This window comes from Mytilus galloprovincialis, chromosome 2 (assembly GCF_965363235.1).
Source record: "Mytilus galloprovincialis chromosome 2, xbMytGall1.hap1.1, whole genome shotgun sequence".
In the NCBI taxonomy this organism is placed as follows: Eukaryota; Metazoa; Mollusca; class Bivalvia; order Mytilida; family Mytilidae; genus Mytilus; species Mytilus galloprovincialis.
In genome coordinates this window covers 86,729,289-86,753,844 of record NC_134839.1, presented here as the reverse complement: position 1 = coordinate 86,753,844, position 24,556 = coordinate 86,729,289, and the positions used below count along the sequence as shown (strand labels likewise).

At 31.1% G+C, this 24,556-nt stretch overlaps 1 protein-coding gene across 18 annotated transcripts in view; it reads left to right on the top strand.

Moving 5' to 3' along the window:
* Window positions 1-24,556, top strand: part of LOC143064717 (voltage-dependent calcium channel type A subunit alpha-1-like) — a 206,669-nt gene that overhangs the window by 163,406 nt on the left and 18,707 nt on the right. For 17 of the 18 annotated variants that reach the window (XM_076237765.1, XM_076237760.1, XM_076237753.1 and 14 more), the window contains 9 exons: window positions 4,982-5,183; window positions 6,435-6,599; window positions 8,573-8,719; window positions 12,440-12,529; window positions 15,613-15,735; window positions 16,549-16,614; window positions 17,307-17,398; window positions 22,644-22,794; window positions 23,255-23,382. In XM_076237765.1, coding sequence (XP_076093880.1) covers window positions 4,982-5,183; window positions 6,435-6,599; window positions 8,573-8,719; window positions 12,440-12,529; window positions 15,613-15,735; window positions 16,549-16,614; window positions 17,307-17,398; window positions 22,644-22,794; window positions 23,255-23,382 — 1,164 coding nt within the window. Of the gene's footprint in view, window positions 1-4,981; window positions 5,184-6,434; window positions 6,600-6,993; window positions 7,102-8,572; window positions 8,720-12,439; window positions 12,530-15,612; window positions 15,736-16,548; window positions 16,615-17,306; window positions 17,399-22,643; window positions 22,795-23,254; window positions 23,383-24,556 lie in introns of all 18 variants that reach the window. The other variant, XM_076237757.1, reaches the window with a different exon arrangement.

Genomic DNA, 24,556 nt, shown 5'->3' with positions numbered 1-24,556 from the left:
TCATAAAAAAAAATTATTTTAATTATTTTTCAGGGATAATGCATTTCTTAGGGTCGGCGGGAATAAAAAAGCATGAAAAGTCAATTTTATTTTATTCTGGAAATCGGCAAAATCGGGTCGGCGGATCCGTAAACCAACAAATTAAAAAATCCTGGCCTAAGTAAACCATCATTGTTTTTATTATGCCCCACCTACGATAGTAGAGGGGCATTATGTTTTCTGGTCTGTGCCTCCGTCCGTCCGTCCGTCCGTCCGTCCGTCCAGGTTAAAGTTTTTGGTCAAGGTAGTTTTTGATGAAGCTGAAGTCCAATCAACTTGAAACTAAGTACATTTGTTGCTTATGATATGATCTTTTTAATTTTAAAGTCAAATTAGACTTTTGACCCCAATTTCACGGTCCACTGAACATAGAAAATGAAAGGGGGAGTTTCAGGTTAAAGTTTTTGGTCAAGGTAGTTTTTGATGAAGCTGAAGTCCAATCAACTTGAAACTTAGTACACTTGTTGCTTATGATATGATCTTTCTAATTTTAATGCCAAATTAGACTTTTGACCCCAATTTCACAGTCCACTGAACATAGAAAATGAAAGGGGGAGTTTCAGGTTAAAGTTTTTGGTCAAGGTAGTTTTTGATGAAGCTGAAGTCCAATCAACTTGAAACTTAGTAAACTTGTTGCTTATGATATGATCTTTTTAATTTTAAAGTCAAATTAGACTTTTGACCCCAATTTTACGGTCCACTGAACATAGAAAATGAAAGGGGGAGTTTCAGGTTAAAGTTTTTGGTCAAGGTAGTTTTTGATGAAGCTGAAGTCCAATCAACTTGAAACTTAGTACACTTGTTGCTTATGATATGATCTTTCTAATTTTAATGCCAAATTAGACTTTTGACCCCAATTTCACGGTCCACTGAACATAGAAAATGAAAGGGGGAGTTTCAGGTTAAAGTTTTTGGTCAAGGTAGTTTTTGATGAAGCTGAAGTCCAATCAACTTGAAACTTAGTACACTTGTTGCTTATGATATGATCTTTTTAATTTTAAAGTCAAATTAGACTTTTGACCCCAATTTCAGGGTCCACTGAACATAGAAAATGAAAGGGGGAGTTTCAGGTTAAATTTTTTGGTCAAGGTAGTTTTTGTCGAGCCTGCAACTTTTGTTGCAGAAAGCTCGACATAGGGATAGTGATCCGGCGGCGGCTACGGCGGCGGCGGCGGTGTTAGCTAACTTCTTAAAAGCTTTATATTTTAGAAGGTGGAAGACCTGGATGCTTCATACTTTGTATATAGATACCTCATGTTACGAAGTTTCCGTCAGTCACATGTCCAATGTCCTTGACCTCATTTTCATGGTTCAGTGACCACTTGAAAAAAAAGTTAAGATTTTTTGTAATGTTGAATTCTCTCTTATTATAAGTAATAGGATAACTATATTTGATATGTGCGTACCTTGAAAGGTCCTCATGTCTGTCAGACAGTTTTCACTTGACCTCGACCTCATTTCATGGATCAGTGAACAAGGTTAAGTTTTGGTGGTCAAGTCCATATCTCAGATACTACAAGCAATAGGGCTAGTATATTCGGTGTATGGAAGGACTGTAAGGTGTACATGTCCAACTGGCAGGTGTCATCTGACCTTGACCTCATTTTCATGGTTCAGTGGTTATAGTTAAATTTTTGTGTTTTGGTCTGTTTTTCTCATACTATATGCAATAGGTCTACTATATTTGTTGTATGGAATGATTGTAAGGTGTACCTATCTAGCGGGCAGATGTCATGTGACCTTGACCTCATTTTCATGGTTCAGTGGTCAAAGTTAAGTTTTTGAGTTTTGGTCTTTTTATCTAATACTATATGCCGTAGGTCATCTATATTTGGTGTATGGAAATATTTTATGATCTTTATGTCAGTCGCGCAGGTTTTATTTGATTGTGACCTCATTTTCACGGTTCATTGCACAGTGTTAAGTTTCTGTGTTTTGGTCTATTTTTATTAAAATATAAGTAATAGGTCAACTATATATGTTGTATAGAAGCATTGTTAGCTGTACATGTCTGCCTGGCATGGGTCATCTGACCTTGACCTCATTTTCAAGGTTCATTGGTCTTTGTTTAGTTATCTTGGTTAATGTTAAGTTTATGTGACAGTTGTATTAAAGCTTAGCTTTATACTTAGGACTATCAACATAATATCAATGATTAGTATAGAAGGCGAGACATTTCAGCGTGTGCACTCTTGTTGATGAAGCTGAAGTCCAATCAACTTGAAACTTAGTACACTTGTTGCTTATGATATGATCTTTCTAATTTTAATGCCAAATTAGACTTTTGACCCCAATTTCACTGTTCACTATACATAGAAAATGAAAGTGGGAGTTTCAGGTTAAAGTTTTTGGTCAAGGTAGTTTTTGATGAAATTGAAGTCCAATCAACTTGAAACTTATTACATATGTTCCCTATAATATAATCTTTCTAATTTTAATGCCAAATTAGATTATTACCCAATTTTTACAGTCCATGGAACATGGAAAAGGATAGTGCAAGTGGGGCATCTGTGTACTTTGGACACATTCTTGTTTTTTTTTAAGTTTTTGTATTATTGAAACTTTTAAATGTAATTAAAAAAAAATACCTATATGGTCAAAATACTCATATGGTCCGGCCTGTTAATAACCAAATGAGTATTATACTCATATGGTTGGACCATATGAGTATACGCATATGGTCATGACCATACGCGTATGGTCCAAATACTCATATGGTCCGGAACATATACACAGTGTAACCGGTGTTATCCAACACACTTGGGGACCCAAAAAAAATGTCAGATTAAGCAGGGTGTTGAAATACTCAGGTTTATTTGCGGAATGATAGGTATATTTTGTGACCATGAAAATGTGTTGGTTAAAGCAGGATGTTGAAAAACTCAGGTGTCAGATTAGGCAGGTTACATTTTATTAAAATAAAATAGATATGGGGTATATATTGATGAAATTATTGTCAGGTCAATGACAAACAAATCCATATGACATTTTGAGGTCAACATGTATGTCAGCCTTCATCAAAGGAATATGTCAAGCTGAATCAAACCCACAAACAATCAAGGATCAACCCTCAATACAAAGTTCTCAAAATGACAAAAACATACAAAGATGTGACAGGTGATGTAACTGACTTTCAGGCAAAAGAATGTAACAGGATTAAGTTAGGTTTTTATAGATTTCACCCCCTCTTTTAATGTCAAACATAGGAAACTTAAATGAAAATCTTGACAAATTTTTGAATTCTATGATACTGGTGTATTATATACACATGGAAAAAAGTATTGCAACACCTTGATTTTTTAAAACTTGAAAAATCTGCCTCTTAATTTGGATGAAATATGATAAAATATTTACATTGGCATTAAAACAAACAAAAAATGTATGAAAAAAGATGTTTTATCTAACCACAATTTTGATAACAAAATGAAGTGTTTTTTGTACAAAAAAATGCATTTTACAACTTTAACTGTAGTTGGACTTTACAATATCAGACATTTCAAATTAATCTTAAGATGATTGTCCACATCATGGTTGATCGTTAAACGCCAAAGAATTAGTACTTTGTGGGCAGCCTCCATTCAAATAGATAACCGCCTGCCTCTTAACGTCTTCTGATTCCTGCCATAAGTCAACTAATGTGTTGATAAGGTAGCAGCTACCATTCCTGATGAAGGGCATTGTTTATTTCATGACCTGTTTGAACTGGTGTGTCCTTTCGTGCACTTTACGCCCAACAGTGTCCCATATATGCTCGATATGGTTCAAATCCAGGCTACGATCGGGCCAAGGAAGATAAACCGAATTCCATTGGAACAATGGATCCTCCTCCACGATGCTAATTTCCAACTTTGGCAAGTTCTGCACTACATTGTAAACGGGCAACTGTGTGTCTGTTCGTAAGCAAAGGTCCCCGAAATGGTCTTATCGCACGATAACCAGTAGCGATGAGTCGATCTCGAACAGTTCTTGTTGAAAGGCTCCTGTATGTCCACCACTCTCTTTTTAGGATTGAATTGTTTGCAATGGGTTTCCTTCTGACCAACCTTCATTATGCTTGATGTTCCCTAGCAGATGTTACAGGGGGTCTTCTTGATCAGGGAAGATCTTTAACATCGTTTGTTGCCTAATTTTTATTTTCAAAACGACTTATAGTGAAATGGTGATGACCAACCATAAGTGCATTTGTCACAGCGACATACCTGCTTCTCTCATGCTGATAATCTGCCTTCTTGCTGCAGTTAAGAGTTGTGGATGACCAATTACAAGGTGTCAATCACATAACTTTATAAACTTGGTTATTTAAAGTGTTGAAAACAATGAGGATAAAAATATATTTTTTTATTGTTTACGGGTACAGTAGCTGCATGTGCAGATAAGAGCACATCAAGTCGATACTTATTGATTAAACTCGAGTAAGGTTTAAATAATGTGTAAAAAATAAAGAGTGTTTTTATGCCCCATTTATGGTCATTATGTTTTCTGGTCTGTGCGTCCGTCTGTTTGTTCGTCTGTACGTTCTTTCGTTCGTTCGTCTGTCAAGTGTTTTTATGCCCCATTTATGGGCATTATGTTTTCTGGTCTGTGCGTCCATCTGTTCGTTCGTCTGTACGTTCATCCGTCTGTTCGTCTGTCCGTCCGTTCGTCCCGTTTCAGGTGAAAGTTATTGGTCGAGGTAGTTTTTGATGAAGTTGAAGTCCGATCAACTTGAAACTTAGTAAACATGTTCCCTATGATATGATCTTTCTAATTTTAAAGCCAAATTAAATATTTTATCCCATTTTCACGGTCCACTGAACATAGAAAATGATAGTGCAGATGGAGTTTCCATGTAATTGGGACACATTCTTGTTTTAATTTGTGAATTTCAATTTAGTGTTGCAATACTCTTTTCCATGTGTATATATAGTATATCCAAAAAGTGAATAATAATTTTATATTTCAGAATATTAAAAAATTCAATGGAGGCAACAAAAGAAGACCATGGACCTAAACAAGCTTATAGAATGGAGATGGCTATTTACTATGTTGTGTTTTTCATTGTCTTTCCATTTTTCTTTGTAAACATTTTTGTGGCCTTAATCATTATAACATTTCAAGAACAAGGAGAGAGCGATTTAGGTAGTCAAGATTTAGACAAAAATCAGGTAATTTTGTTTTAAAATTTGATATTATAACACATTGACCTTAGATAGGAGTAATCTACACAGGCTGAGTATAGGCTATTGAAATCAAAAATAAGACTATAGCTAGGTTTCTGACAAACCTGTTGACTAAATCTCCTTAACATCTGCCTATTTCAACTAATAAATAAACCATGTTTTCCCAGACTAAGTTATCTATCCCTACACACAAAAGAGTCATAAACAACATGTGAAAAGCATTGCCCTGTGCAATGCCAAAATATAAGTATCGACCAGATGTAGGACTAGAAGTGTTTATAACTGTTTAAAAATACATTGTAGGTACATACCCATGGATAAGATAGAACAAAAACAATTATCACTTTGTATTCATTCATTATGCCCCTTGATTTATATGAAAAATTACTGACATTATGTCATTGTATAGGCCTTTCTCAAATTTTATAACCTTTAATTAAATGTTATTGATGATTAGTGAATTCATGCGGCGTTTTGCATTTACACCAATCTGCATTTCTTTTTGTGCCGATTTTTTTTCATTTGCACCTATTTTTTTTTTACAGGTAAATTACAGGTGAATAGATATAAGAAGATGTGGTATGAGTGCCAATAAGACAATTCTCCATCCATGTCATGTTATTTTTCATTTAACATTATAGACCTCTTCCGTTAGCCACTTGTACGAATGTAATGAATTGTCAATCATAACATGTATATAAGTGTTGTCCCCTGCTCACCAAGAAGGCCTACAAGATACATCTTCAGACTTTTTCCTTGGCCTTACCCGTAGTTTTTTAGCCTCTGTCTTTCAGTCAACTGCCACATGGTTATGCTCGTTCTGTGTTTTGACAATAGTCAGATCATCAGAATCCGTGGAAACTCTGGCTTTAAACGATTTTATGGTACTTTGTAAGATATGTTGTTATGTTTCAGAACACTGACCTTCCGATTTGTATGGCCATCAATGATCAAAGAATTGACTCCTCGGCTCGTGTCAGTATGCAATATGTCCATCATGTTACAACGAAGTTTCAGAACCATATGAATCAAAATTAACTAAACATAAGTGAACAACATTTATAACCAGACTTTACCAATGGTATAGTACATGTACAAGTATTAACTTACCTGTAAATCTAATTAAAAGCAAATATAAAATCGGCGCAAATGAAAAAATGAAATCGGCTCAAATGTCATACGCCCAATTAATGAATACAAAAAAAAATCATATTTTTGTTTTGCAATCTTTTTCAGAAACAATGTATAGATTTTGCTGTTAGTGCTAGACCGGTTTGTCGATATATGCCGCAGAATAAAGATTCTATAAAATACAAGATTTGGAAGATTGTGGTATCTCCCAAGTTTGAATACTTAGTAATGACTCTCATTGCTTTAAACACAATCGTGCTTATGATGAAGGTAAGTCTTAAGACCAGTGAATAAATAGGTTACAAATAAAAATATTACCAACATGTACATTATAATTCAAGTCAGATGGTTGTTTTCATAGATATATATTTGAATGTCTCTACATTAAATGGTCTTCAAAGATGGTTAAGGCTTAATGATATTTTAGTGTATTTCTGTTTAGAATTTTTCTCAGAGCTTTGTATTTTTGTTATTTTACTTTTTCTTTATTCATTCCAATAAATAGATCTTTATCCTAGGATATGCCTACAATTGTTTAAAATGGAAGTTCATCTCGGCATTTAACAGCTTGAATTATTGGACCTATGTTTATTCGTTTCAATGACAGAAACACAATGTGTTTTGTGATATATTTACTGATGGTATTATTTGTTTATTGCTACAGTTTGATGATATGAGTGAAAAATACAAGAACATATTGATGATCATGAACATGAGCTTTACGTTCTTGTTCACGATAGAATGTACCCTCAAGTTACTCGGGTTTGGATTGGTAAGGCTTTTCAGCCTGCTATATGGTGTTGGTTAATACACAGAATTCAGATTTCTAATGATTTTAGTGTTGCCATAGAAATAATACAGTTAGACTATACTAGGAATTATTCTTTTTGTGATAATGTTAAAAAAAGTATATCGTGTTTCAGCACATTATGATTTTGGTAAAAGAAGCAAATGAACTCTAAAAAAAGTAGCAAATTTTTTTTATTTTTTTTGAATGTTTTCAAGATTTTCAGTATCAACTTTATTATTTCAATGGCCACAGCAAGAGAGCAAGTTTGCACTTAACATGGGAGTAGATTAGAATTTTATGAATACTAACTCTTCATTAAAAAAGAAGTGCATTTTGTCAGATATCGGGACACAGAGATGGACTACCAAAATATTAATTTTCTATCAGCAATAATAGTGTTAGTTTAAATATATTTGAATTCTGTATTTGAAAAAAGTGAAAATATCTTTGCCTAATAATAACCATTTGTGTTGAGACTTAATATTTTTATTTTCTGTTTAGAAAAAGTCCTCTCTGTGTTTTGATTTGGTTTATTTTACACTAGCTTGCATTTTATGCATGCCCAGTCAATAGGTATTGATAATTACCATAATATGAGGGTTTGGAGAATTCTCAAGAACATAGTCTCACTACCACAGTGTAAAAGTAAGATCGGTTCTTTAATACAATACTTTTGGAAAAGCTATTCATAAAATTTCTTAATCTTCAATATGAAAGGCACAAAAGTGAGATATTGTTCTTTGAGGAAATACAACTATAATCTAATCATAAAGTATGCATTTTCATTATACACAAGAATGGCTTATGTGTTTTCACTCCTTTCCTTTGTTTTCCCGTCTTAAATTATGGTTATTTTTCATAACCATTATAGTTGACCTTTTTTTTAGGTGAAAAGTATTCTGTCTGAAAGTTTGTATTGTTAAGAAAACTACTTTTTAAATTTTTAAAAGGACACCGTGCAAACTGATATTTGTAATGTTCTCAATGTCTATAGTTTAAAGGGTTAGATAATAGGACAAAAGAAAAAGGAGACTCGGAATTAAAATTTTGAAAGACATAAGACATTTGAAGAAAATGCATATTTTCTCACATATTTCCAGGATTTTGTGTTAATGCAGTGATTTAAGGTGTCTGTCACGGTGATTTAAAAGCGACATGAATATTCAATTCTAATGAAATGAAAATGTAATAAATAAAATTACAAACGTAAAAAAAATGTAGCGAATGTTAAATCAAAATCTGAAGGAAATAATTTTTAAAAAAACTTTTCACTTTTGAATCACTGTAGATACTGTTTAAATTTTTTTCTTCACATTTTCACTTCTTCATCTAAATTTGAGTGCATCAAGACACAACTCACGGAAAGCTTCATGGGAACATGGACAAGGCATCGGTGGTACTTTTTTTTTCTATAAAAACATATATTTTCATTCTGACATGCTTAAAATTTCAGGAAGACAATTCACAGGACAATATACAGATGAACAATAGCCAATCAAAGGCCAAAACACAGGAGGATGTCCTAATTTACATCAATATAACTTTCACGATCTTGTTCTCAATTGAATGTTTTCTAAAGCTATTGGCTTTTGGAATCAAGGTTTGCCAAAGATAAATTAACCAATGTTGTTAGACCTCCCTGAGTAGTGTGTTTGCATGGTTAGCTTGTAACCTGAACATGTTGTCACTTCAGTGTTCTTCCTCTTTCACAAATATCTGACTTTATTTTGTTTCTTATTTAAACAGATATTTACCCCAGATTCCATTCCTCTGAAAAATGTATGAAGAAAAATTGAGATATATAATTTTTTTTGACAACTATATCTACCGGATAGTTCAAAGATAAATACTCTACAGTTTCAACTTTGTATATCTTAAAAGGTTACATAGCTTTTAAACAATTATTGGGGGACAGAAAATTTTAGAAGATTCAATGATACCACTCACAAACATAATGGTTTATAAATACCTATATTATGCATTAAATGTAGCACAGATTGAAGAAGAGGGTACCATTTTAGGTTATCAGCCAAAAAAAGACAAGTAAATGAAGAATTTGCAAAAATAACATAGCATGACCATTTGACTTACAAATGCTAAAAAATGTACATAGCACAACCCCTGGTCCTAAAAAATATTTACACAGAATTTGAGAAATGTAAATTTTGTTTCATACATGTTTCTAAGAAAAAAATCAGTTTTATCAATGCTGAATTCCAAACTGATTTTAATAAGCTAAATGTTTCTCAAAAGTTTCTTTTTTGTGTGTAAATTGGATAATTCAGTCATGAAAAGACTATAAATTAAGTAAGATTGTGAATTTGCAATAAAAATTAACAATTGACTCACAGACAAAACAAAATTATAAATAGTGCGCAAAACCTTCATAAAAAAATATATTAACAGGAAATGTATTTTGTGTAAACAAATTATTGACAAAAATAAACAGTTTTGTTAAATTTGATTTCCATAACGATTTTGCGTAATGTTTATTGATAAGCCTGCAAACATTGGGTAAATTTCAACTATGAAATCATTTCGGTAATGTCAAAATCATATAGTGCCATCAAGACTGACCTATTGAGTAGGTTGAAATGTAACCACTTATGGCATTATTCAATTTGTACAGTTATATACCCCAAAGTGTACCTTTTCCTGTGACCTGAGACTCTCTATTGAAATCCTTAATTAAGCTTAAGTTTTCATTCCCATAAAAATTTACATATTAGATTATTAAAATTGTTTAAACCAGATCTTTGGCCAGACTGCTTTTTCTTTGCAACTTTTTTTGTATTTTCTTTAAAAGATTTCTTGGGAGCAAGTTGTATAGATACTATCATGTTTGTCCAAAACAATGGTCCCAAGAAAATAACTTTTATTTGCTTTAACTTTATCTTTTTTTGCATAAATACTATTGAATGTATTAACTGTGATGGCTGTCACTGTTCAGAGTCAACAAAATTGTTGATTTCATAATAATTTGTCTTGATATGAATAAAAAAAAATCCCGATTGCTTTTACCATTCCAAGACTTAAAGCTCTTGAAATTGTAAAATTGAGGGAAACTTTATGACCATCAGCAGCAAGGCAGGAGTGATACCATTGAAAAAGTGAACTTAAGTTATGCTCTTGTCCAAATCAGTTCTTTAATGAACATACATGTATATCCAATCATTTCAATATATACTAATAATGCTACTTGCTAAAGAAAAAACTTAAAGATATGTTACTTTAAAAAATAAGCTCTTTTATTTTTATTTACTCATTAAAGTGTAAGTGTAATATTGCCTGTGTCATGTTGAGGATCATCTGTTGACCTGCCAACCTTTGACCTGGTTCGTAAATATCATAGTTTGAACTTAAATTTGAGTCCTCACAACGATACAGTTTCTAATTAACTACCATTTATTCCCCATAAGACTATATAAGTAGAAGCTAAAATACAACTTCCTTTTTTCTAACTTTCTATGATATAGAATTCTTTTACAAATTCTTTTACCTAGAAGTAAACTTTTCTATGTAATACTGTTTTGTGTTAATGGTGCTGACAACTGTAACATTTATATTGTAAAAAGTATACAAGTTGTTCATTAAAGGGAAACATTTAACTCAAATAGTTCAACAATTAAGGACAGAAACCAAATCACTGCACCAATACAAAAATTATGCTTATAACATTGTTACACTATTAAAAGCAAGCACCTGCTATTTTCTGACTGATCTGTGCTGTGTAGAGATTTGGAGTAATGATAGAATTAGCTTGAGTCAGTATGCTGTTTCATTTTATAAAAAAAAAAGTTTCATTGTACAAAACAAAATTGATATAGGCATGTATTCATATAAGTTGTGGATTTAACTCAAGTCCTTCAGATTAGATTTAGGAATAAACAATTCTTTTTTAATGGTATATCTATCATATCTGTTGTCATGCTAACTACATATAATTGATTAAATAAGTGAATAAAACCAAGTTCTATATGTTGGAAAAAGCTTAAAACAAAATTTATTATTAGGTACTAAATTTCTGTCAAAAATAAACTGAATTGCCTAACACTTTTAAATTTTCTCTTGACAAGTAGATGAGAAAAATTGTCAATTTAAGGTTTATCATGCTTATGTGCAGAGCTTTTTAGACATCTTTTTTTCATATTATTTTGGCTCTGTTGCTCTTTAAAAGTGTTTATTTACTTTTGGATGCAAAATGACAGATGCAGCATCAAATTAGTTTCAATATCTTTTTTGTTGTTGTTGGTAGCATATGAACACTATGAATAGACCCAAAAACAAACTGAGTACTAATTTCAAATTAAGAAGTGTTTGTTTCATTATGTTAATTCATTTTGAAATATTCTAAACAGCTGTTACTGTAACAAAATATTTAAAGCCTTTTTTAAATTATAAGATTCTAATACCAATCTATTTTTTATATTAAAAAAGTATACACCATAAGATTTAAATACATTGTATACATAGAAGAGAGAAATATTCAGTTCAATGACTTATAATTTATTTTAAAGTGCATTCTTCCACTAGTCACATGTTACATTAAAATATCCTTTGTTTCATAGAGTAGGAGAATAAGAATGAAGTTGTTAACAACCTGACAAGATGATTTACTTTTTGACAGTTACATGCAGCATGCTAAATAGCTTTTCCCACCAGCTTTTAAACTGCTTTAGATATTTCCCATTTAGCTTTGTCTGTTTATAGCATGAGCTACAAGTCATCTTTGAGCTTGAGTGTTTTTCAATACAGCTCTGCATATGATTGACCTTGTATATATTGCTAGTATACCATTAGCTTCAACATCACATTATAGCCTACATGTAATTCATATTATTAGACTATTTATATATGTATATATATATATGTTTTTATAGTACCTTTCAATTTACATTTCATGTATTTCAATGTCTTCTTTTATTAATCATGTTTTTTACAGTACTTTATTTTTATTGCCTGAACATTGTGATTTTATTTTTCTAACATGCAATAAGGGAGATAATTTGGGAATTTTTTTTTTTAATATAATTTAAGGGAGAAAATTACTAGACGCAAAAAAGGTAACAATTGAGTTTTTTCCTCAATATATAACTTATATGTGTAGTAAATAAAAAGAAACACTCCGTTTAACTTGCACCAAATTATTTGAAATAAAGTAAAAAAATATTTAGAATATTCCATCTTTACCTTGGTGTTCTAGTGAACATTGGAACAGGCTTGTAATTAACAAGAAATTACTTAATTGAGTTTTTAAGCTTTCATGTTTTTCACACATGAATTGAAAGCAGGGAGAAATGTTTTTTATTTTATTTTTCAGAATTATTTCCGAGATCCCTGGAATGTATTTGATTTCATCACGGTAGTTGGTAGTATAGTAGATGTATTAATTAGCCTCATTAATATAGGGGTTAGTATACACACTTATACAAACAATTTCAACTCTACACAACTGTTTCAATTGTGAATCATTGGTTGTAATAATGCATAATGGTAATAAAATACGGGTTTTACACATTATGCAATCTAACAATTAGGTTTTTTTCTCAATATGTGATTTTGGTACATTCGAAGGAAACAGAGTATCAGTCGAATTTTGCTCTGAGTTGAATGACAATATCACAGACACAAGTAATTGAAAAATCATGTACAACTAATTCATCAAGCAAACTTGCAAAATTAACAGATTACGAAAGCCACATTTCATGTCTGATAAACACAGTATTGACTTCTTTAGGCATTAAGACCTGGGTCCAGAAACCCTGAAGATTGCTAGTTGATACATGTATACTTTAAAAACTAGCCAATGAAAAATCAAAATTAGGTTATGCTATTTGTAATTTTTCAATGAGAAGAAAACGAGGATGACATCAGCTTTTATTTACGCGATTAGAATCAGTAAATACTTTACATACGATTTATATTTGTTAGATCATGGGCGAGGTAAAGTATTTCATCACAGTTTATAGGGCAAACTTCTTTGTTATTAGTAGATGTAAAAGTGGAAATTTTCCGTAATCGTAATTTTTTCTGCATCATATATACACAAGTTTGGTGTATCATTGATACCATTTCTGTTGATAAAATTTCCACTTTTTGCAAAACTTCAAAACTGCTTTTTTATATTAACTCATATAGAAGAATGATGATACTGTTGGCTTTACATGTTAATTATGTAATGTACTGTTTTAACATCAAAGTCTCAACTCTTCTGATATTGGGAATAATGTAATATTTCCTTCTACTCACACCTTTTGAAAAACTTATATTGCTATGACTTCATGCATGCATGATTTCATTTTGTTTTCATTTTTGGATGCATTTAAAGAGAAACATTCATATAAAAAGGCACAGCGTCCATCACATTCACTTGTTTGCTATATTTGTAAAGCAGTTAGACCAAATCCCTGCTACTTACACACATGTTGTTGTAATCCCCATATAGAAGTATACACAATAGGATAGACACAAGACTTCATCACATTTATTTTTGACAAAGCTGACAATAAAAAGTTTTAGATTGGTAACATCTATTAATTTTAATTTTTGGCCTGTTACGAAAATAATGGAATGGGAACCACATTATTGAAGACATTATTACCAATGGAAAGAAACATCCTCAACAATATAGTATTTTTGTATTCTGTATTATTTTCAGAATAAATAATTCATCGAAATTTTGTATGCTGTTTCAAAAGAATTTATTGATTTTAGTTTCAAAGAAATACATTTGTTCATATTTTTTTTAACACTGAGGATAGATATCGTTATTAATGGATAAAAGATGTTAACTCTTTACAAGTACACATTTTGTGTTTGATACATTCTTTTTTTGCAAAAATATCAAAGGAGCAAGTTTGCAAGTTGATATTCTTGCTGATGAAATCAGTATCATAAAATATAATGCCATTATTCTTTTTATCAATTATTTGTCTTAACAGTATGTTTCATGTTAACGATATGTTCACTTGTTTCTGTTAGGACAGAATATGAAATAACTTGGAAGTAGTTAATAATTTACACTCCATTAAAACATAAAACACATTGAGGTAGTTGGTTCATTGTAGGGATGACATAGCTTGCATTTTATTGATAATTTCTTGTGAATGGACATGAAAAAGTGACGTTATAGCATTGTGAAGTAACATCATTGCCTATTATTTTCAAGTATCATGTCCTGTCCTTGGTCTAAAAAAAATTATGCTTGAGAATCAAATGGAAAATGTACCATTTGCCAATCACTAGTAAAAGCTGCATATAATACCTGTTCAAAAACATCAACTTGTGTTTTATTGTGTATGCAAATTAAAGTTAGTAAAGGGATTTGTAGGATAAATGTCAATTAGATATCAACCCCCCACAAAAAAAAAATCATTTAGAGGTCAACATAAAGTCTATAAAAAAATTCTCTAAATTAGATTCTAAATTAATAAAAAAATTCTTTAACAGAGAATATCAGATACAAAATCAACATTTAATTCCCTTAAATTTTTAGAATTGAAATGATTTAAAGCTGGATATAGTAAATAGACACTTGTTCGTTATAGTTTTTATGATGACCTCTTGACACCTTTTATTGGCATGCTCAATATATACTAAATTTATGCAGAATTTTTGATAACTTTACGGATGCATTTTTCTAGAAGTTCTATACTGCTAATGTTTTTTATGCACATTATTTAACATTTTGTTTCCTTAAGAATTCTTTACTATACTCCACTCGAGGAATAGGGACTCTACTGCATTCACCTTGTCCGTCCATTCATCAAATATTTATGTTACACACTTCTCTGGTGCTTTTGAGCACATAATGACTTCATAATTGGTCAGTTCCTTAACAGTTGTAATGTGTGAGCACTGATTGGATCTGTCAAGACACCTACTTCTTGCTTCCCAGTCCTATGAATTTTTCATGATGTTGAACTTTTCATCACACTTTTCTCATAAAACAACTGATTGGAATGACTTCATATTTGGTCAGCAGCTAAACAGTGATGGGTTGAACATGTTTGTGCTTTTCTAATCTGTCAGACACTTTCTTCCTGTCTTCCAAAACTTTGATTTTCAAGTGAGGTTATGCTAGGCTCAACAACAAGAGCATTCTTGTTTATGTCAAATTTCAAAAACATACGACAAAATGGAATACTTGATAAAATGTTTGCAGTATCAAGGAATGCTCTCCTTTACGGTACCAGATTTTTCAGGGGGAAATTGCTCTGGAAGCATTATTAAAGGAAAGAATGCCTGTTATTAATGATTTACTTATTAGCATTTGGCATGGTATTTTGAAGTAATGATTTTTGAAAAGGCATGCCTTTTTTGTGTATAATTGGTCCGTTTTTTTGTTCAATATCAACTGTGATGTCTTACAAGCATCCAAATTATGTTTTCCATTCGAACACATGAGATTCGTAGATATATATTTCATCTGAACTTACATTAGTTATATTGCCTTCAACAATTATTCATTGCTTATTCACTTGATTATTACAGAATAGCTATGCAAGCTTCAATATTGGTGTCTTCCGGCTATTCCGAGCAGCCAGATTGATTAAACTTCTGCGGCAGGGGTACACTGTAAGACTGTTATTGTGGACATTCCTTCAGTCATTTAAGGTAAGATCTAACATGTATTGCTTAAGTTTAAAAATTAGGGCTTATCATGATTTGTTTAGGACTATGTTCCTCATAATTGTAAATAATATGGATAGTCAACATGGCAGATTGAAAAAACAATATAGGGGGTTAACCATGCTAATACCATCGAATATGAAAATAAGATGTGGTATGAGTGCTAATGAGACAGCTATCTACCAGTCAACTTATGATATATATATAGATGCAAACAACTATGGGCCATCAAGCAGGCTTCAATAATGAGCAAAACCAATACTCTATGGTAAGCTTAAATAAGGCCAGGATGTAACAAAATCTAAACAGTTCAAACAAGAAAACCAACTGTGTGTTTTATGTACACAACAATAAATAAAAAACACATTTGTTTATTTTACTTGTTTATTTATATTGGTGTTTATCTTGCAGGCTATATATAGCATTTGTCTTTTTTATTACTTTTATTTAAAATGATGTTTATTTTTCAGGCCATACCATTTATAATATAGGGTTATTGCATGAATATTGGGGAATATTGTCCCGAGTAAAACTTTATATTGCACGAGCTTGCGAGTGCAATATATGTTCTACGAGGGACAATATTCCCCAACATTCATGCAATAACCCTTTTATTGTATAGCAATATAATATTTGAAGGTAAAAATTTGTTTAAACTAAGACTTTGTCGTTGATGACGTCATGATTTTTGAAGATTTATTGCACTAGTGCAATATTAGAATTTATTGCACGCTAACTTTTGGTTACTTTCTGTTGGGAATATTATATTGCTATACAATAATAATGTTTATTTTTCAGGCCTTACCATATGTATGCTTGTTGATCCTCATGCTGTTTTTCATCTATGCTATCATCGGAATGCAAGTAAGTTCTGATTAATTTATACTTCATATAACTAGAGTTTATAGTGATTACTTTTCTGCCTTCCCAAGATGTAAAATGTGGTAAGAGTTGGTTACCTAAGGGAATTTTTAAAGACAGTTTTCATGAAATCCTGATATTTTTAATGAATTCTGAAATATGAACATAAAAATACCCACACATTATAGTAGTGTCTGTAGTGAGTAATATTTTTTTTTATATCTGTAGTGCAATTACTTTCTGTTTGCTTACAACATTCATTGTACAAAGAAAATCATTGTCAAAGTTTCTATTGGCTTCTTTGAAAGGGAATGATTTAATGTTGGGTTTGCAGCTTGATTATGTTGAGTTGTAGAAAATAAACAAGTCTACATCTGCCGTGTAGCCACTTCCTATTTACCATTTGTTTGAAATTTTACGACATTTAATGTACAAGGAAAATTTCGTCAAAATTTTATTGGCTCCTTGAATGGAGTGAAAGATTTAAATATTTTGTTTAAGAATGATCAGTTATGCTCAGGTATACAGATTAGATTACCTCAATCACTTGCATGCAGCAACAAAAGTATGTAAATTGATACCAGAAATTTGATCATTACAGGTGCTAGGGAACATGAATGTGAATGGTGATTATCATATTAAAATCTTTAGTGTATCTTAAAATGATGACTATTACTTTTTTTTTTGTATTATAGGTGTTTGGAAACATTAAGTTAGATTCACATACAGCCATTACAAGACATAATAATTTTAGACATTTTTTCCAAGCTTTAATGTTACTCTTTCGGTAAGTTTATAGTGTGTTTATTACAAAAACAGTCATTCTTCATGTTTTTTTCAATGAAATGTGTTATTGCCAGTGTGAGTTACCTAGTAAGAATTAAATTTAATTATTCAACATATAAATTGGAACAACATAAGGGGGTTCCCACCACTGTGACTTAAATAGAAATGACTCATTTAATTATCATGAAATTTAGACAAAATATTTACTCTTACCTGCTAATCAAAATATATAAATTTCAAGAAATTTAAACATTACAACTGACTGGAATAAATTAATTGGATATATAGCAGTTTGATGAAAATCAATTTAAATCATTGAGAAGCTTTGTATGTCTTTACTTAAAGTAGGTTATTTTAGCATTTCTATCTACTTATATGTAATATAAGTATTGTTTATACAAACAGAAAAGCCATTTCAGTTTACAAGTAATTAATTTTATGATAAAGATGCTGACATCATGGATGCAATTAATTAACATACACAGACCACTTGTTATATCTTGAGGTAATTAGTCTAACATTTGACACCTTGAAGTTACATTGGAATCTCACTAGGAGGCACACTAATCTTTTCTTAATCAGATACATGTCACAAACAATCACTGTAGGAGAGGAAAGCAGAATATGATACCAGATCTCTTTAATACTGATTACACAATAAATAGTATATTATTTGAGGGTCAGTAGGTCAGTCTCCTCCCCCTGGATGTTAGATGTACCCAATCTGTGTGTAAAGCCAATTGCATGGTCTTTGTATAATCAGTTTCTTGGTTCATAGCAGCCTGACTAGTTGATGGAGTTTTACAGTGCTATTATTCAATTTATTCAACTGGACTTCATAACTTTTACCATTAACTTTTACCATTATATGTCGACAATCACAATGTGGCTGCATTATTTTTGAACTGCTACCATACTAATTTTAGATATCTACTTCTTGGGACATGAACTTATCTTGTTTATTTCACCTTTGGATCTTATTAACTAAAATACACACAGCTGAGTTTATATGTTTGCTAACGTGTGTAGTTTTTCATGTGAAGTTTTTAACCATGTTACTGTGTTAGAGAGTATTATGTGATCGAGCAGAATCTAATATACCATCAGATCCTTCTATAATTTGTGACCATACAGAGATATCCATGAGTGTTATATATTGAACTGGCTTTACATTCTACACAACTGTTCTAGGCAAGTATATTTGTTTGAATTTTTATTTCTTATATACAGATGTATGGTGCTTGGAGTTTTCTTTGCATTATTATTATCTGAAGGCAACTAGAGACGAGATTGAAAAAAAAAAAAAAAAAAAAAAAAAAAAAAAATATTCACTTCTTTAATTTAAATATTATTTAGAAAACAGCCACTTGGAATTTCACCTATCCTGATTTTTATTTCTTTTTATTATTGGATTAGTATATAGTGATCAATGTTTTATTTTATTCTTATTTCTTTTTTTATATTAATTATTTTTACTTGCTGTCTTCATATATACCCTGCCTTTCATGCATTCTGCAAATAATTATTTAGTAGTTTCATGATCTTAGATAAATAAGATAAAGATACTTTTAGTATAATTTTATTCAGTTTTTGAATTATTCTAAATAAGTCAAACAGTTATTTTCTTGTTATACAGTTTACATTTATAGGATTATTACATAAGTACAGCTTTTGATATTGCCTTAAAAAATAATAATATTATTACTGACACCTTTCTTCATTTCTTATATTGCATATTTTAACACTGAGGAAATGGAGACATAGACACGTCCTGTATGCACTTTGGTTTCACCAGATTTACAACAAAAGACATTATCAACATGATCAAGTTCTTCATTTTACTTTGGATGTGGCATTACAGCTTGACTTACTTGGCATGGACAAATAATTTCCACTATTGTTTATTAAACTTTACATTTATTCAACTGTATCCCAGTAGTACCTACATATTATACAGAGCATGAACATTGCCAGTATTCTTATCATAGTATCACCAACTTATCAGTGGTTTAAAGCACATTCAGCAACTGGTTCTCACATTTATCAAGTTCAGAATGATCCCATGTTTTCAACAGAATTACATTACAGACATGGCAGATATTCACTTTTTTTTTTTAAATGAGACTCAATGCATTTCAACATGGACATAAGTGTATATATCAGTTCCTTTATCTGTGTGGACATATTATTTCTCCAACCAATCAATCAGATCATGTAGCACAATTAGCTTATTGACTACAAGGCAGTATTACAGCCTCATCAGTGCCTGTGCAAACATTCCAGAAGTATGTTACTGATTATGAACCAAAATTGTAAACCTACTCCGTAAACCGTGATGTACCATAAAGGACAAACTACAGCTTCATCAGTGCCCAAGCAGTCCAGAAGTATGTTAAAGCGAACATGATTGTAAACCTACTCCATAACTCGGGATGTAGCTAATTCCAGCAACTTGAATCCTTAAAATTGGACAACATACACTTTTTAAATAGACAACTTTACATTTAAAATATGTCAAAACCAAGAATCTATACAGTTTTCCTATTAATTTAGATATTATAGAGATTGTTTATATCTTCTTATTGATGTTAAAGATATTAATATTTTGGGATATAGTGATGTTTACTGTAGAGTATTTGTATTTTAAACTTTTTTTTTTCTCACACAATGTTTAAATTGCAGATGGCAGTATACATAGCATTTAATACTACATCTACCCCAGAATCTAACAGTACTTTACAGCTGTGAAATTTGACAAACACCTCTAAAAAATTATTAATTATATAGCTGCATATTATAACATCTTATTCAATGATGAGAGCTTTTAAGCCTGAAAAGTATTATTTTATAATTGCCTCAACTGAACAGAGTGGCATTTTCTTCACAAATTTGTTTAGGAAAATTTATCATGTTTGAATAATGAATTTATAGTTCTCATGCCTGTATGGTAATCTACTAGCACGTAGGATATCCCCATGCATACCTTGCATACAAACATCTACAAATGAGATGCCAAGTCTCACCTCTTCGTGGAGAATCCTCGCTCCACATTCCCTAAACTAGCAGATTGTTATACAGGCAGTTTCTCCCCCACTCTGAATACTGAATGCATTTCTTCTAATGTTCAAATCTATTACCAACCAATCTGGTGCAGTTGTTGCATTTCAGAAACTGATACTGAAACACTCTATCATTGATATACTGAATATCATTTTTATAGCATTCTCATCATTGAATATACTGAATATCATTTTTATAGCATTCTAATCATTGAATATACTGAATATCATTTTTATAGCATTCTAATCATTGAATATACTGAATATCATTTTTTTTTAGCATTCTTATTATTGAATATACTGAATATCATTTTTATAAATTTTGATTATTGAATACTGAATATCCTTTTTATATCATTCTCATCATTGAATTACAGTTTACTGACTTAATAATGATAGTATTCTCATGTTTGAATCTTTAAACATGTAAAATTTTGAATTAATCTTGTTTGGATACTGGATATCATTTTTGTATAGTATTTTTAAAAATTGGAATACTGAATATCATTTTTTATTACATTTTCAAAAATTGGGATACTGAATTCTATTTTAATAGCATTTATGTTTTGAATGCTCAGCTGGATACCATTGTTTATAAAATTCACATGTTTGATTTCCCAACAGTATGCAGTTTTGCTAAAAAAATTTAACATTAACTTCTACTCTTTAAATACTAAATATCATTAGTAAACATGTAGTAACATTATTATGAATCAGTATGTAACATTATTTTCATTATTATTTTTTTTTTTCTCATGACTTTATTGAAGGTGAATAAATCCAAACTCCTAAATCCTTGGGGGCACTCATCTGTTTCCATCTGAGTTTTTGGACCTTAATGGAATTTTATCACTGGTCATTTCTAAAATTTCATTCATCCCCAAGCATCTCGGGGACAAATTTTATCAAATTTATTCCAGTGCCAGTTTGATAGACCCCTGCTACTTCACTAGTACATGGGCTATCCCCCAGGCAGACCCTTGCACTACCTGGCTGCCGATGAGACGCCTAGTCTCATCACCTAAGTGGAGAACCCTCGCTTCACATTCCCCGGCTGGCGCATTGTCGGGCAGGCAGGTTCTTCCTTACACTGAAGGTTGCAAGCTGACTTGCTCAGGCAGGAACTCAAAATTCCGTTTGTATGCTGAGTGTTTCTCAAGGGCCAAAATTAAATGATTTTTTAATAAATATTATTATTTATTCTAACTGTCTTTCTGCTTTAAGCCAGTATGATTTGCTGAGACTATGTTTTGGTTTACACACAGAAACCCCTTATATTTGCCTTGTTTGCATTTTGTTTTGGAGCAGTTATTTGGTCTTTTTTGCTCATTTATGTGGGCTAGCTATCAAATTGCCATGCTGACTTTAATTGAGATTTGCTATATCAGGATCCCTCAACAGTTACACAAACAAAAGATTACACAACCTCCTACTGAAACTACAGAAATAATATTCCCACTATGAGACTACAAGAAATATATAATAAGAGTCTACAAGAAAATACAATAGAACATTACAAGAAACTACAATATGAGACCACAAGAAAATACAATATGAGATAGCAGAATACAAACACCTTTGAAGTTTTGTATAAATATCTACTTATATGTAATATAAGTATTGTTTATACAAACAGAAAAGCCATTTCAGTTTACAAGTAATTAATTTTATGATAAAGATGCTGACATCATGGATGCAATTAATTAACATACACAGACCACTTGTTATATCTTGAGGTAATTAGTCTAACATTTGACACCTTGAAGTTACATTGGAATCTCACTAGGAGGCACACTAATCTTTTCTTAATCAGATACATGTCACAAACAATCACTGTAGGAGAGGAAAGCAGAATATGATACCAGATCTCTTTAATACTGATTACACAATAAATAGTATATTATTTGAGGGTCAGTAGGTCAGTCTCCTCCCCCTGGATGTTAGATGTACCCAATCTGTGTGTAAAGCCAAAAAAAAAATAACTCCCTTAGGTTTTCTGTATTACTTAAAAAAAAAAATGTATATTATTGATTACAAAGAGTGAAATATATGTTTGTGAAATAATATTTTGCATTAAAGAGATGTTACTTATTTGGGAGACAACAACCTATCAGTGCCATGTGATGTAAAAGAATTATAATGGACTTCCTATACACTGAATTTTGATATGATAAATGTATTTTGTAGGTGTGCTACAGGAGAGAGTTGGCAACAGATTATGTTATCATGTTTAGGTGGACAGGAATGTGATCCAGAGTCAGGATTAACTGGCAAATCATGTGGATTAGATATAGCCTATCCTTACTTTATGACTTTTATATTCCTCTGTTCTTTTCTTGTAAGTTTTAAAACAATATTAGTTTCTCTATTCAGTTTATTTAATTAATGATGTTGCAAATATACCATATTTCCAGACCTATTTTGATATATTTATAGACCTTTATAGAAGAAATTAAAGTTAAAAGACATTAGTTTTTTATTGGCTGTGATTAAGGTGCTTACAAAAAATGAAGATTTCTTGATAATATGATGTGGTATGAAGAAAGAAAGAAAAGAAAGTTTAAATGAAGACAAGTATCAAAATCACACCAGTTGTATTCTGATGTTAAAATTTCTTAAGAACTAAATTAATATTAATAAAAAAAATATTTAAGTAATGGTACCTGAGTATTAAAGTTTTTTGAGGATATCATAATTTCATGTTAACAAGATTGACATTTATAAGTATTTGATATTATATGTTTCTTAGGTTATAACCATTAGAGTATTTTTTGAGTGGACCATTTTGTTTGTTTCAGATGTTAAATTTGTTTGTTGCTGTTATTATGGATAATTTTGATTATTTAACGAGAGACAGTTCCATACTGGGACCTCATCATTTAGATGAGTATACACGAGTTTGGGCAGACTATGATCCTGGTGCTACGTAAGTATTTTTTTGGAAAAACTTATCCTACAGAAGTTGAACATCGTTTCGCCTGGCTAAGGCGATGCCTCAAGGCATCTTACGGCTTGAAGCAACCCAAGGATAAAACTAATTATGAAGGCCAACATGGAAAAATGAAACATTAAAAAAGTATGTCTATATACAGATTAATTTCAATTACAGCAAATTCAGATATTATTGCATGGTTTTTTATCAATGCAGACATTACAGCTAAGTTAGTGTCCCAATAAGTAAAACTCAAATTCTGATCGATCTTTATTCTTTTTTTTTTAAATCACAGTTATTAAAATCACAGTGTTGTTCATCCTTTAAATATTGCAATGATAACTGCAGGTGTAATTTATAAAGGACTAAGTTCGATAAGGGCCATATTTGCCCCAGATTATAAAGTTTAATGTAACAAGATGAAAAACGTTTTAATTTGTCTTTAAGTCATGTGAGAAAGTTAAATAGATCTATCTTTGTCAAAGTTTTATTCTTAAGTGTTGAATTTTACATACAAAATAGGTCAAGAAAATAGATTTTGGCAAAATTTTACAAAATCGGCTGAATATCAATCAAATTGAGGATCACGAAACATGGAGCACAGGGGTCGACAAACTAATTATACAAAGTAGACTTGAAAAATGAAGATATTGCATTTCACTTCTTTTTTGTCGAGCCTTCGACTTTAGTCGAAAAAGCGAGACTAAGCGATCCTACATTCCGTCGTCGTCGTCGGCGGCGGCGTCCACAAATATTCACTCTGTGGTTAAAGTTTTTGAAATTTTAATAACTTTCTTAAACTATACTGAATTTCTACCAAACTTGGACAGAAGCTTGTTTATGATCATAAGAAAGTATCCAGAAGTAAATTTTGTAAAAATAAAATTCCATTTTTTCCGTATTTTACTTATAAATGGACTTAGTTTTTCTGCGAGGAAACATTACATTCACTCTGTGGTTAAAGTTTTTAAAATTTTAATAACTTTCATAAACTATCCTTGATATGTACCAAACTAGGACAGAAGCTTGTTTATGATCATAAGATAGTATCAAGAAAAAAATGTTGTGAAAATAAATTTCCACTTTTCCGTATTTTACTTATAAATGGACTTAGTTTTTTCTGCGAGGAAACATTACATTCACTCTGTGGTTAAAGTTTTTAAAATTT